The sequence below is a fragment of the Myotis davidii genome, unplaced genomic scaffold, assembly GCF_000327345.1.
Source record: "Myotis davidii unplaced genomic scaffold, ASM32734v1 scaffold765, whole genome shotgun sequence".
In the NCBI taxonomy this organism is placed as follows: Eukaryota; Metazoa; Chordata; class Mammalia; order Chiroptera; family Vespertilionidae; genus Myotis; species Myotis davidii.
The window spans coordinates 1,716,666-1,729,408 of record NW_006296056.1 but is presented as its reverse complement, the minus strand read 5'-3'; the positions used below and the strand labels follow the sequence as shown (position 1 = coordinate 1,729,408).

General features: G+C 48.9%; 1 protein-coding gene across 13 annotated transcripts in view; it reads right to left on the bottom strand.

The window, feature by feature from the left end:
- MTSS1 (metastasis suppressor 1) overlaps window positions 1-12,743 on the bottom strand; it is a 139,342-nt gene that overhangs the window by 111,229 nt on the left and 15,370 nt on the right. For all 13 annotated transcript variants that reach the window (XM_006770969.2, XM_006770968.2, XM_006770972.2 and 10 more), the window contains 2 exons: window positions 3,724-3,785; window positions 13-86 (listed from right to left, as the gene is read on the bottom strand). In XM_006770969.2, coding sequence (XP_006771032.1) covers window positions 13-86; window positions 3,724-3,785 — 136 coding nt within the window. The remainder of the gene's footprint in view (window positions 1-12; window positions 87-3,723; window positions 3,786-12,743) is intronic.

Genomic DNA, 12,743 nt, shown 5'->3' with positions numbered 1-12,743 from the left:
CCATCTGCTTACCACGTGTGTTGGTAGCCATGTCGGCCACTTTCTGAAAGGCGTCCAAGAAGGCAGCTGCCGCTACTACTGTTGTCCTAAAATACAAACAGATGACACAGGCATGAGGAATGTCATTAGCGCTCAAGGGCTAAAACCTCCGCAGACTGCACGTTATCCTCAGGACAGCAGAGCCAGCTGGACAAGGACAACCTTTGGCTTTGTGGTCCCACTTTGTTCTTGGGAGGCGTTCATCCTCCTCACATTATTCGCAACCCTTCCCCAGTAACGCCCAGCTCCTTCGGTGCTAGTCAATAAATGCCGGCAATTCCGCCCATGCCCTCCTGCCCATTACCCGGTAAAATTTCACAAAGGAAGGAAAGACAGGTGTTTCTACCGAAAAGAAAAAAAAGTTAAAAAATATCAAGGGTACCAGTAAAAATTAATTTTAGAGTAGGAATCTTAGCGAGAGATCATCTAACTTAAGTAACTCATTTTAGAGAAGGGAAAACGGAGACCACATCTACAAGGTGGCTTTCCAACTACATCCAGACCAGAGCTGGGACTAGTAGCCAGGCCCATGACTCACAGCCCCATGCTCGTCCCACTGCACATCAATATCCTGGCTGTGTGACTTTCCCCCGAAATCGTAATCACAGTGAAACATCATTTTCCAACCTTAGAAGGCTACCTCCCCCGTACCTTCTGAATTCCTAACAGCTGAGAATAGGGAGGAGTTACTACACTCATTTGCTGGCCTAGAAATGATTGTGAATCCGTCACATGCCCTTGAGCACTGTAAGATGCGCTGAGCGCTCTGCGGTCTCCTGTTTCCTGGAGCTGGGATCCGAGATGTCATCCAGTGAAGAGCAGATGGTGGATCCCCCAAACACGCAAGCCAGCCCCAAGATCTGTACTTTACAATCGAGCTCTAACCTGATGTAATTTCTAAGTATTTTACATACGAATCCAGTCTTTACTGAGCATGTGTATGAATGCAATGTTGCTGAAGGAAGGAGATGAGGATAAAGATGAAAAAGGAAAGAGTTCAAAACAGCGACATAGAAAAAAAAATGGCCTTTCAATATAAGCAACAGTGGCAATGCAACAAAAGGCTCCTGGCACTCAGCATGGTCTCCGGGAACACCAGGCACCAGTCCCTGAGCACTGGGCTTCCAAATGAGGCCTGATATTGTCCTTCTGCTCAAGTTTAAATATAGATATATTATTGATTTCAAAGAGGAAGGGAGAGGGTGAGAGAGATAGAAACATCAATGATGAGAGAGAATTATTGATCAGGGCTGCCTCCTACACACCTCACACTGGAGATCGAGCCCACAACCCAGGCATATGCCACTGACTAGGCTCTGCTCAAATTTTTAAAAAAATGACATACAAGAACAAAACCATAACGTCAGAAATCCCACCTCGAAGCACATTTTTAAAAGATCTGACATCCAATGCAAACCCTGGAAAAGTTAGCTTTCTCAGACATCCTCGGATTTATAAATAGCTCATTCTGGCGCACAATTAATATCTGACACAGTGGCTAGATTTATTCTCATTCAAGTCCATGCCAATCATCCAAATTTAATGAGCCCACTGTAGGGGTGCCTTGCGCATCACCCATCATCAGGGCCGCATGGAAAATGAGGTGGTCAAGTGTGACGAATTCAGAGCTTTAACCACGGCTCCCAGGGAGTCACAGTTCAGTATCTGCTGTGTCACGAGATCTCTTAGGCCTCTCGGATGGGAGAGACACACATGCAGCCACGGGCAGCAGGAAGGAGCGAGTCTCGGGTTTGAATGCTCCCAGGCTTACTTGCCTCTTCTACAGTCTTCTCTTCATCCTTTCTCAAACACAGAGAACTACACCATGTGCATGAGGCCCCTGGCGTGCCCTCAGTGGGTGCTAGGAGTCTGACAAAATGCAGAAATGGTCCCTGCTCTCAGGAGGCCTAAGTGTTGTCAGAAAATACAAAATGTACTTTGTGTAAGTGGTAGTAAGATAAGATTGCTCTAAGTCTTACTTGGTGTGTTGAATCAGTTAATTACTTGAAGCTTCGGCTTCCTCATCGGTAAAAAGGAAAGGGAATCTTTTCCATGGTCCATCTTGAAAGCTTGCCAGACAATTAAATGAGGCCAGATAAGGAAAAGTATGTGTGTGTGGTGGGGGGAGGGCAGATAAACGTAAGCGTCTTATTGTTTTACTGCAGAACACCTCCTGGATGGAGGTGAACTCATTTGAAATAAATGTAACAGTGGCCGAGCTGGGGGGTGGGCTGCAGATGTAACTAACGAACAAAGGGAAGGGGCCTGCATTCTGAGCAGAGGAGTTTGGATCCTTCAGCATAGAAGTCAGTAAGTTCTTAAGCAAAGAAATGGGGGAGCACTTGACAACTAGAGAAGGAGCCGGACTCCAGGGCCCACTGTCCGCCTGGAGGCCCACTCACGGCTCTGGACACCCAGGTTCGTGGGTGGAAATCCCAGGTCCATGGGTGGAAACCCCAGGCAGGAAGGTGCGGGAACAAAGGGGGAAAGATCCACCTCTCCCGAGTTCCTCTCTTCTGATCTCCAGGGAGCCATGCCCTGTGGCCAAAGCTCTGGGCAGTCACCCCTGGGGTCCACAGGCAGAGGCCCACGAGCATCATGCCACCCTTCCGCCCTCTCTCTGTCATCCGCATAGCTTTTGATAAAAAAACACACACCAAAAAAAAACACACCAGAAAACCTACCTGCTTTGTGCTCCGGAAAACCATCCTCATACATCCAAACCAACCTATGTCATCCCCATATGCCGTGAACAAGGGCCATGACACTGATTGCTTTTTCAAGGTCCCATCCCTCAAGGAGCACCCACAAAGTGCAAAAGTGCCCCTCTTCCCACTGATTTATGGGCATACAGTCTTAGCAAGAAGATGTTGCTATATTTCCTATTTCTTATCAGATGATATATGAACAAGCACAAGATGAAGCAATAAGAAGAGCCCCAGGGAGCAGATCAGCACTAAATCTTATGGTTTTTTAAGGCGGCTTTACTGAGGCATCATCATTTGTGTACCATAAAAATTCACCCCTTTAGGTACACGACTCGATGATATTTTAGTAAATTTAAAGTTATGAAACCACCAAAGCAATCCAATTTTAGGAACATTTCCATCACCCCCCAAAAATCCCTCGTGTCCATTTGTAATCAGTCTTCTTTTCTATTCCTGTCCCCAGGCAACCACCAATCTACATCTGTGTCTACACATTTGCTTTTTCTAGACATCTCATGTAAATGGGATTCTATAATGGTCAAGACTGAGTTTTAAACTCTTTATACAAATAGGCAGTAAGTAGAATCGACTCTGGAGCCAAACTCCGTAAGTTCAAATCCCTGTCACCAAACTCTGTAAGTTCAAATCGCTGTCATTTACTAGCTGTGTGACTTTGGATAAGTTATTCAGCTTATCCATGCCTCGGTTTCCTCATCAGTATAATGGGGATAACAGCTGTGCTTAGCTCTTGGGGTTCTAAGGTTTATTTAAGTTAACACATGCCTGGCACATAGTGAGTGCTCTATGAATGCTGCCCATTATTACTTTACATATAATACCCCATTTAACTCCCAAAATTCCTGTGGAGGAGGCAGAGCAGATGAGTTTAATTTTATATGTGCATCATGGGTCCATCCCATTCCCTCCTTTGTCTACGGACATTGCCATTTTCCTGGGAAGACCTGCTTTTACTTACCGAAGCTGGGACTGCAGTTTCCCCGCTTTGTTTATGAAATCTTCCCAAACTGGGTAGCTCCCCTGCAACAGAACAAAGCCATCAATCAGTAAGTCATGCTGTGACAGACATCTGATTCGGACAATAACACAACACCCGATTCCGATGACACAGGAACAATCTGTGTATGCTCTCTTCCCTGCCGTCTGGCCCACGGCCCCAGTGATATATAAATGTATTGGCCCGGGAATGGGTTTAGAATGTGCTCAGTCCTATAATCGAGTCAACACTACAGACACCAGCTGGACACATTGGGCAGAATCTAATATATACAGCGATGCATCACTTTTTGAGTCAAAAGATGGTGGGTCCAAATTCAAGATGTGCAGGATATTCAAGGCTCCTCTACCTGAAATATTCCGCATAGCCTGGGAATGTACTTCCTGGGAAAGGCCCCTTTTATCTCCACCTGATCACGGCCCTGGCTGTTCTCACTCTTATTCCAAACGGTAGGGAGGAGGGAACTAGAGAGACTAGGGCTCCTCCCAGGACAGGTTCCCTTTGGGAAGCATCATCAGAATCTCAAGGTTGGGAAGTTACATAAGTAGAGCTGCTCCACTGATGGCTTGAAGTACAACAGGCGGCCCCCAGCACACTTAACCATCAACCCCCCCCCCCCCCCCCCCCGCATGGCAGCCTGTATCTCCTACCCTGTCTTATATATCCATGCAGCCCTAAGTCTATCCTTCCGGGCAACTTCACAGTTAAGTTTAATATTTGTCTACCCAATAATAAAATGGACTATTTCTGGGAGCTAAGATTTAGACCAATGGGTTGCTTTCTTGGTCATACTTTCCTCTCTGGCTATAGTTTGGATCTTGTTTTTTGTGTGTGTGTTTTTTTTTTAATAAGGTCATGTATCATTTTTACAAAAACAATAAAAGTCATTACATAAAAATTTTAAGATCAAATTAGAGGTTCTGGCAACGACAGCACCATGAATTTACAATCCATCCAAACCCTAAAGTCTCTTGCACACAAGCTTCCACATGGAAGTCTTTTCCAAGAACTGAAGATAACCAACACATCCACCCACAGCTTTCCTTCTTTCAGCCACCCCCCAAGTTCAATTCCATCTCTACCTGGGACCCTGCTTCACATCCCCACAGCATCCTGGGAAAATCCATCATGTCTCCCTACTATTTATTTATTTATATTGATCTTTAGAGAGAGAGGAAGGGAGAGGGAAAGAAAGAGAAACATTGATGTGAAAGTGAAACATCCATCAGCTGCCTCCTGCATGTCCCCTTACTGGGAATCGAGCCTGCAACCCCAGCATGTGTCCTGACCGGGAATCCAACTGGCAATCTTTTAGTGCAAGGAAGGATGCCCAACCAACTGAGCCACACCGGCCAGGGCTCCCTACTCTTTTTCTAAGCAAGGTACTCAGACATGAGCTCAAACCTGCCGGTACAATTCTGCCAGGGCAAAACCGAGCGGGGCCTGACACCTCCCTGCACCTGCACATTACATTTATATTAAGATCAGTAGCCAACCGACCAATAGGCGATGCAAAACAAACCCAGAGAAGCGGAAACCATGGTGACAGAAATGTCGCTTGTCATTGAATCATTTAAATATAGAACTAAGACTAAACACCTGGGGGGTTTTGGGTGCAGGACAGAACGTAAATACTATGTTAAAAACAACACAGGCCACCTCTTGATTTCGTTGTCAAGGGCAGGAGGGAGACACTATGCAATGAAGTAAATCATCTCATCTTTCAATACAGAGGCCCAGTCAATAGTCTGAAGCTGCAATTTAGCTAAAGCTTAACCATTTCACCTTCCTAATGGCTTTAATAGTCTTTTTTTTCTTACCTTTAGAGCAGTTTCTCAACCTGGCTACTAATGACATTTTGAGCCAGCTAATTCTTTCTTTAAGGGCTGCCTTGTGCATTATAGGATATTTAGCAGCATCCTTGACCTGCACTTCCTAGATGCCAGTCGCATTCACAGACACCGCTGGCTGTGACAACCCAAATGTCTCCAGACAATGCCAGATGTCCTCTTCGGGGCAAAACCACCCCTGGTTAAGAAGCACCCCGATAGAGGAATAGCTGAGAAACTCATTTCTCTCGGCGCAGAAACAGTTCTCTGGAACTTAGTGATTTGTTTGGTATCACGTCAGTTTCCATTTTTCTATTAAATGAAAGTGAAGTTAAGTATATTTTTTATTTTGAAAATATCATGCAGCGCATGAACACCTTGTTATAAAAGTGCCGTGTACACCTTTCTCTAGCAATCCAGTCTGTCTGACAAGGTGCAGGCAGACATCTGGAAAATTATCTACCAAACAGTAAAAGGGACTGTTTCTGGGAGTTAAGATCTGGACCAATGGATTGCTTTCTTGTTTGTACTTTCCTCTCTGTCCGTAGTTTTTGTTGTTGTTGTTAATAAGCTCATGTATCATTTTTATGAAAACAATAAAAGTCGTTTACATAAAAAAAAACTTAAGATCAAATTAAAGGTTCTGGCCACAGCAGCACCGTGAACCTACAGCCCGTCCAGGCCCTGAAGTCTCCTGCACACAGCTGAGAGCGCACCCATCAGTTCTGCATCTGTGCCTCTGAGACCTGGGGCCCAGCTGCAGGCCTCTGGGTCGCTCCTCCAGGCTGCCATTTGCTCCCATGGGCTGCTAAGCTGCACCAGGCCAGGGATCCTGTCTGACTGGTTCCTGGCAGAGGCCCTGAGGCAGCTACACCTGAGCTACTGACACTAACACCCATGCACAGGTCTTGTCACCACACTGCACAGCCACACAGCCTCCATCCCATCTTCCTGCCCCGGTTCTTCAACCCAAGAGCATAACTTTATTTTAACTTATGTTGCAAGAGCTCAGGCTACCACCATTCTAGGTCCATCAGACCTTGTGGGAAAATCCAATGGCCCACTTAACATATTTACTATTTTCTGATCCAGTCCAGATATGAACACCCCTTCTACACCCACATCCAAGTAAGGAAACAGTGGAGGGCCAAGATCAGAGTCCACTGGCCCAACAGTAGAGCTCTCTGTCCAGACAGGCATCAGTGAGCCTCCTTAAGAGTGCAAGAGTTCAACCAACCAATTAGAGCCGTATCTAGCCATTCCTTCTCTTTCTGACCCACAAGCCAGTATAAGCAGCTTTTTGAAAAGCCCATGTTCAGACCACTGACCACCAACTTCTAGCCAAAGTCACCATCACCTCTCATCTACACCAAGAAGGACATGAGAGCTACCTCTTCCTCTCCCCAGCGCCAACCACTCCCATCCAGCGAGCCCTGAAGAAGGTCACTGAGATGAACCAGTGGCAAGAGGCCTGAGCAGGAAGCATCGAGCCCTGAGTTCTAGCCAGGATCCTGCCAGTAAATGACTGGATGAAGTCACTTCACCCTCTCAGGGCCTGTTCCTCCTAATGATAAATAATAACGAAAAGCAATTCCATCACCATCACTGAACACTGACATCACTGAACACTGAAAGAATGCAGGGAAGGAGTGAAGAACCCAATGCAGGCGTTCAGCCTCCTGGACGGAATCTTCACTCTCGTTTGCAGTGTGACACTGGGCAAGTCGCTGGAGCTGTGCACGGGGACGGTGACCACCTCCCTGGGTTGGTGTGAGGAATGAACAAGGTCAGACATTAACATGCTCGGTAAGTGTTCAATACACAGTTGAGAGGATTGATCCAAGCGTTTCTCAGGCTGTCGGGAGAGAAGTCATAAACTCTCCAAGTCAGACCGTCCATCCAGGCGGAAATCCCTCATTCTCCGTCCTCAGCACAGAACCAGCTGTACACGGGTACAACTGTGAGCTAACCGCAGTCACAGCAGAGCCAGGCGGGGTGGCTGGGTGCACAGTGTCAGACAAAGTCTCTGCCGCTCCTAAGTAAATGGTGGGAAGAGTACGCCAATGCGAGATGATCGCTCCTGAAAATGACTGCTCACCCCACTTCAAAAACTACTTACCTGCCCCCACTTGGAGCCTCATTTCAGTCTTTACCAAATTAGCAACCAAAGGAGGGTCCCCTCTCTCGTCAAGGGGTGCAGCACGCCGCTCTCACCCACGCACACCCACTCAGCCCCAGAAGCCTGCCAAGAGCAGCTCTCTCCCGTCTTAATGATATTTGAAGTCTTTCAAAGTGTCAGGCCCACCTCTTTCAGGCAGCCTATAATTTAATGGGTTCTAAAAAAAAAATGAATTTCTAAGAACACAAGACAAAAACCTCCCTGTGTAAGAAAAAAATGTTAAGTGTGTAAATGTTATTAAAACTTAAAGGCAAGGTGATTTGAGTTGCTCCATATTTTTTTAAAAAGTTTCTTTCAAAGTTTCTACCCACTTGAAAGTAGTTTTACTACAAAAACCCAAAAGTGTGGAGGAAGGGAGAAAGGAGGGAGAAGGGACGTGGAGAAGAGGTCACAGGGGCAAAGCCAGCGGCTGTTCTGGACTACCAGACTTAGTCAAGGAGAGCACACTCAAATTTCAAAAGAATTTGCAGGTAAAGGCACTGTACGCCCTGAGGACCCTTTCAGAAGGCAATTCCAACACAGCCCCTCATCGTCCCATCTGCGCCCCACCCACCAGAAGTCCCGGCGAGTCCTCTCCCGAGGCCGCGTTGCTGCCTGGGTTCACGTTTGAGGAACTCCCTAGGAAGGCTGTCCGGGAGCTGTGGACGTCTCGACCCAGACCCCACTGTGGGGTTCACGGGAGAACACATCCAGGTTTCCACACCTTTCAGACGCACGGAGGGACCTGGAGAGTATCGTGCGAAGTGAAGTCAGTCAGTCAGAGGAAGACAAGTATCACATGATCTCCCTCATATGTGGAATCTAATTAATAAAACAAACTGATGAACGGAGTGGATCCAGAGACAGGGAAGCGTGGAACAGAGTGTGGAATCTCGGAGGGAAGGAGATGATCAACCAAAGACCTGGTGTGCATAACCCAGGGACACAGACAATAGGGTGGTGAAGTCTGGGGTGGGGGACGGGGTAGGCTGGAGGGCTCAGTGGGGAAAGAGGGGGACATATGTAATACTTTCAACAATGAAAATATTTGTTTAAAATATTTTTAAAAATACACGGTATATATTTAACACATAAAATAAAGGTTTCCTAACTTTCCAGACAGACCCGAATAAAAAAAAAAATGAGACTCCCACTGAGCACCCGGCTTCTGCCAAGTCCACAGGCAAAGGGAAGAAAGACTCCCCTGGGCCCCCTGCATTTCTCTGCAGAGGGGAGCAGGCAGGTTTGCTGAACACAGAACTCAGATCACACTGGGTCGTGCGAGAAAGGAAAAGCTCCCTGTTACAGAAACGGGAAAAGAACGCAGGTTTGTTCACAAGCATGGGGGCCTCGCTCAATGACCTGAAGGACTGTCCCATGTCCTACGAGGAGCGAGAGATGGGCTCCTAAAGACAGGCCCTAACTCACAACCCTGCAGCCACAAGGGGCAGATGCTGCCCTCACCACGTACACCACCCCCGATGGCGGTCCTGTCTCCTAACCACGGGGATCCAACAGTCCTGGAAGCTGCTACTCAGCTGTCACCTCCCGGCTCAGATGTCCCGTCTTCCCAGGCGCTCTCAGACACACCTGCTTCTCCCACGTCACACAGTTGTCCATCTCTGAGCCCGAGTCTCCCCACTGAACTGTGGACTCAAGGACTGAGAAATGAGGAAGGAAATGCATTTCCAGTAAGATGGACAGCAGGGAGGCAGAGAAGACCTGAGCAAGAGGGTCCAATACGGTCCAGGGAGGATCCAGGGAGCGGGAAGACAGGGAGGCAGAAAGGACCCAAGCGGGCTCTGCCCCAAGGACACTGCAGTGGAGCAGCTGTGCTGGGAGAAGCAGGAGATGGGGGGGTGGACAAGGGGACCATGAGCAGCCTTCAAGGGCAAGGCCCAGAGCTTACCACCAGTTGGACGGCAGAGGAAGACGAGGCGGGGCCTTCATTCAGATGGCAAGTGACAAAACTCCCCAAGCCAGCCAGGTGACCAGAGGACCTGGCTGAGGGGTCCCACAGCACCCTGGTGCCCTGGGCAGTGGGGAGGAGAATGAAGTCATTGTCTTACTGCTGAGGAGAAAGGCCTATCTAACTTTCAACTCCCCACGAGTTTGGTGGCCACCTAAATAAACATGTGAGTTGGCTTCCCCCTCCCCACCCTCAAGGTTGAGCTGTGGCACAGCCCTGCGTCTTTCTCCTGGAGGCTGGGCAGGCCCTTGGCCTTCTGCAGGGCGCAGGACTCAGCCAGTGGCCATTCTGGCTTGGGTTCTGTTTTGCTTTGTTTTGTATCAAACAGAAGCCCAGGATGGCCTCCCACGCGCGGAGCAGAAGAATAAGCTGTGTAAGGCATTGGCAGGGCTGGTTAGCATGGGCCATAAATAATGCACGAGCTGCCTCTCCCAGCCCAGCCCAGCCCAGCCCGCGGTGACAGCGCGACTTCAGAGGACAGCTGAGGGAATCAGACACCACCAGGAGCGTGGTGGAGAGGGGGCGGTTTCGGGGGCGTCAGAGAGTTGGAGGAGACCCTCAGGAAGAAGAAGGACTGGGCTTAGCCGAGAATAAAATAGGGACCAGCGGGCACAGGCTATACACAGGCACAGGCTATAGGGAATCAGGCTCCAGCTCAAAGACCTCTGTCCCGTCCACAGGTTCCGGACAAAGGCTGGCTCCCCAATGGTTATGGCTGATGAGAATCCAAGTCATGGGTATGCCACTGGACAGGTAACCTCTCAAGCTCCTCTTTCCACCTTGACAAGCGTCCCTGTCGCCATCATCATCATGTTCTAAACGGCTGCTAGGTGTCAGGTACTTGTATCAACATTTCTCACACCTGGGGATCTTGCAAAAACGCAGGCTCTCATTCCTGGGGCTGAGGTGGGGCCCGGATGTTGCGTGTTTAATTAGAGTGATGCCGCGGTCCCCAGACCACACTCTGAGAAGCACAGCTGGATAGATACTCTTATTACAGGCTGACTACCCCACGAGGCAAGGACTACTATTATTTCATAGCCAAGGAAACTGAGGACCAGCGAGGTCTAATCTGAAATTGGATCCCAGATCTGACCAACTTTGTGGGCCAAGTGCTACCCTGATTCTGGGAAATGCAAGCAGCCAGATGAACAGCCCCAGCCCCCGGGTGCAGCCTCAAGGCCACAGAAAACCAGTCAGCAGGCAGGCGGGGTCCTGCTTCCTACTGGTGTCCTGTAGGAGCCTAGACAGAGTAGAATGTGTGTGTCGGGGCGGGGGGGGGGGGGACTCCCTAAACACACAGCCCCCAGTTACAGTGGCAATGCCCTGAGGGAGCTATAATGTCACCCTAGAAATGGTCAGGACCCTCAACCAAGTGAAAAAGAAGACAAAAACAAAGAAAAGTCCTTTGCAGAAAAAGGTCTTATAGGAAACGCACCAGAAATGTTCACAGTTGCTGTCCTCAGTGCTATGATTATGGGTAATTTTATCACATCTTCAGGTTTTCTGCGGACCTGGAACCAACCTGCTGCCACCAGGAGAAGGGGCAGTGTGTCTGAGCATCTCCGTGGGCTGCTGCGGCCCCCAGGTCCCTCTGTGGATCTGCGGGAACTTCAGGGGGTGAGTGCAGCCCACAGCATCCCTCCCCTCCTTCTTCTGGGAACACCCCTTGGTGAGCTCAGACTTTGGGGAGATGAAGAGCTCAGCTTCAAGAGGAAGCTTCTGACCTCAACAGCAGCGCCTCTGGACCCCTCGCCGCTTGAAGTGCAAGGCAGGAGCAGCGGCTCCAGAGTGGGTGTGCAGGATGCAGGGCAGCCCGGGCATGCCTGTCACAGCTTTGTCCCCAAAGCCACCCTTCCCCACCCCATCCTGCGAGAGGAAGGGCTCCTGAGATCCTCAGATGAAAGGCACTGTGTAAGCCCATCCATCAGAGAAACCATCCCTGATTGGAGCCTGTCTAATCCACTAATTATCCCTGTCCATCAAGTGGATGACAGCCCTGGAGATAATCAATGGTTGCTTCCTTGCACGCCCCCCCCTCGCCCACTTGCCCAAGCTCACCAGCAATAATACGCCTATGAAAGAGAAGACTGACCACAAAAGGTGCTCCCCCCACCCATCCACCCTTCAAACTGCCCCATTTGTAACTCTAACACTCTTATTAAGTCAAGGACATCCTTCCTCCTGTGTTAGGAGGTTCCTGGCCCAGAATCCCCATGGGTAGGTCTTCACTTGCAATAAGAAAACAAAATAAGAAAGAAGAACAAATATGTCAACCGCATGTTCAAAGTAGTTCAAATGTATTTCATGGTCATCGTGAAGCACACGGTCTCACTTTACATAGACCCGAGGGGGCCAACGGGCGTTCACTGCAACCCTGGGAGGGCAGGCAGCAGAACGGGCATTCAGCGCATCCCTTTTTCCCTGGAGAGCTAAGGCACGGAGAGCTTCAATAACTTTAACTTCCCAAAGGTCAGGGAAGAGTTTGCCCTCACACCTAATTTACAATGAACTGTTCCCCAAGTTTGCTCAGTTCTTCTGAATACAAAACTGTCCCACGGATTCCCCTAAAACTTACTGCTCCTCCACAGCTAGAAACCTGGGGACTCAACATCTAAGCACCTAGCACCGGGCTGGCTGCTCTTACCCAAGTGCCGTCAGGGACGTTTGTGTCCAATCCGGTCTCCTTGTGATAAAAAATACCTATCTACCCCCTCTAACCTTTGTCCCACTACACAGAGTCCAAAGCTGCTGCTGCGGTTGTTTATTCCTGTTTATACGTGTCTGCAAGAGATAAGGAACCTAAGCAAAATACTTGGTGACGTGCATTCCCCATAAAAATGTCAAGTGCTGTTATTATCACTCCGTGTTCGCACGCCTGCACTCACCCACTGCTCCCTGGAAGCGCCCTCTCTGGCTGGCCCCCGCCCATCTCCACAACTGCTTCTGCCTTGTAGGAATCAGTTCTTTTAAAATATCTATATTATTGATTTCAGAGAGGAAGAGCCAGGGAGTCTGCTAAATA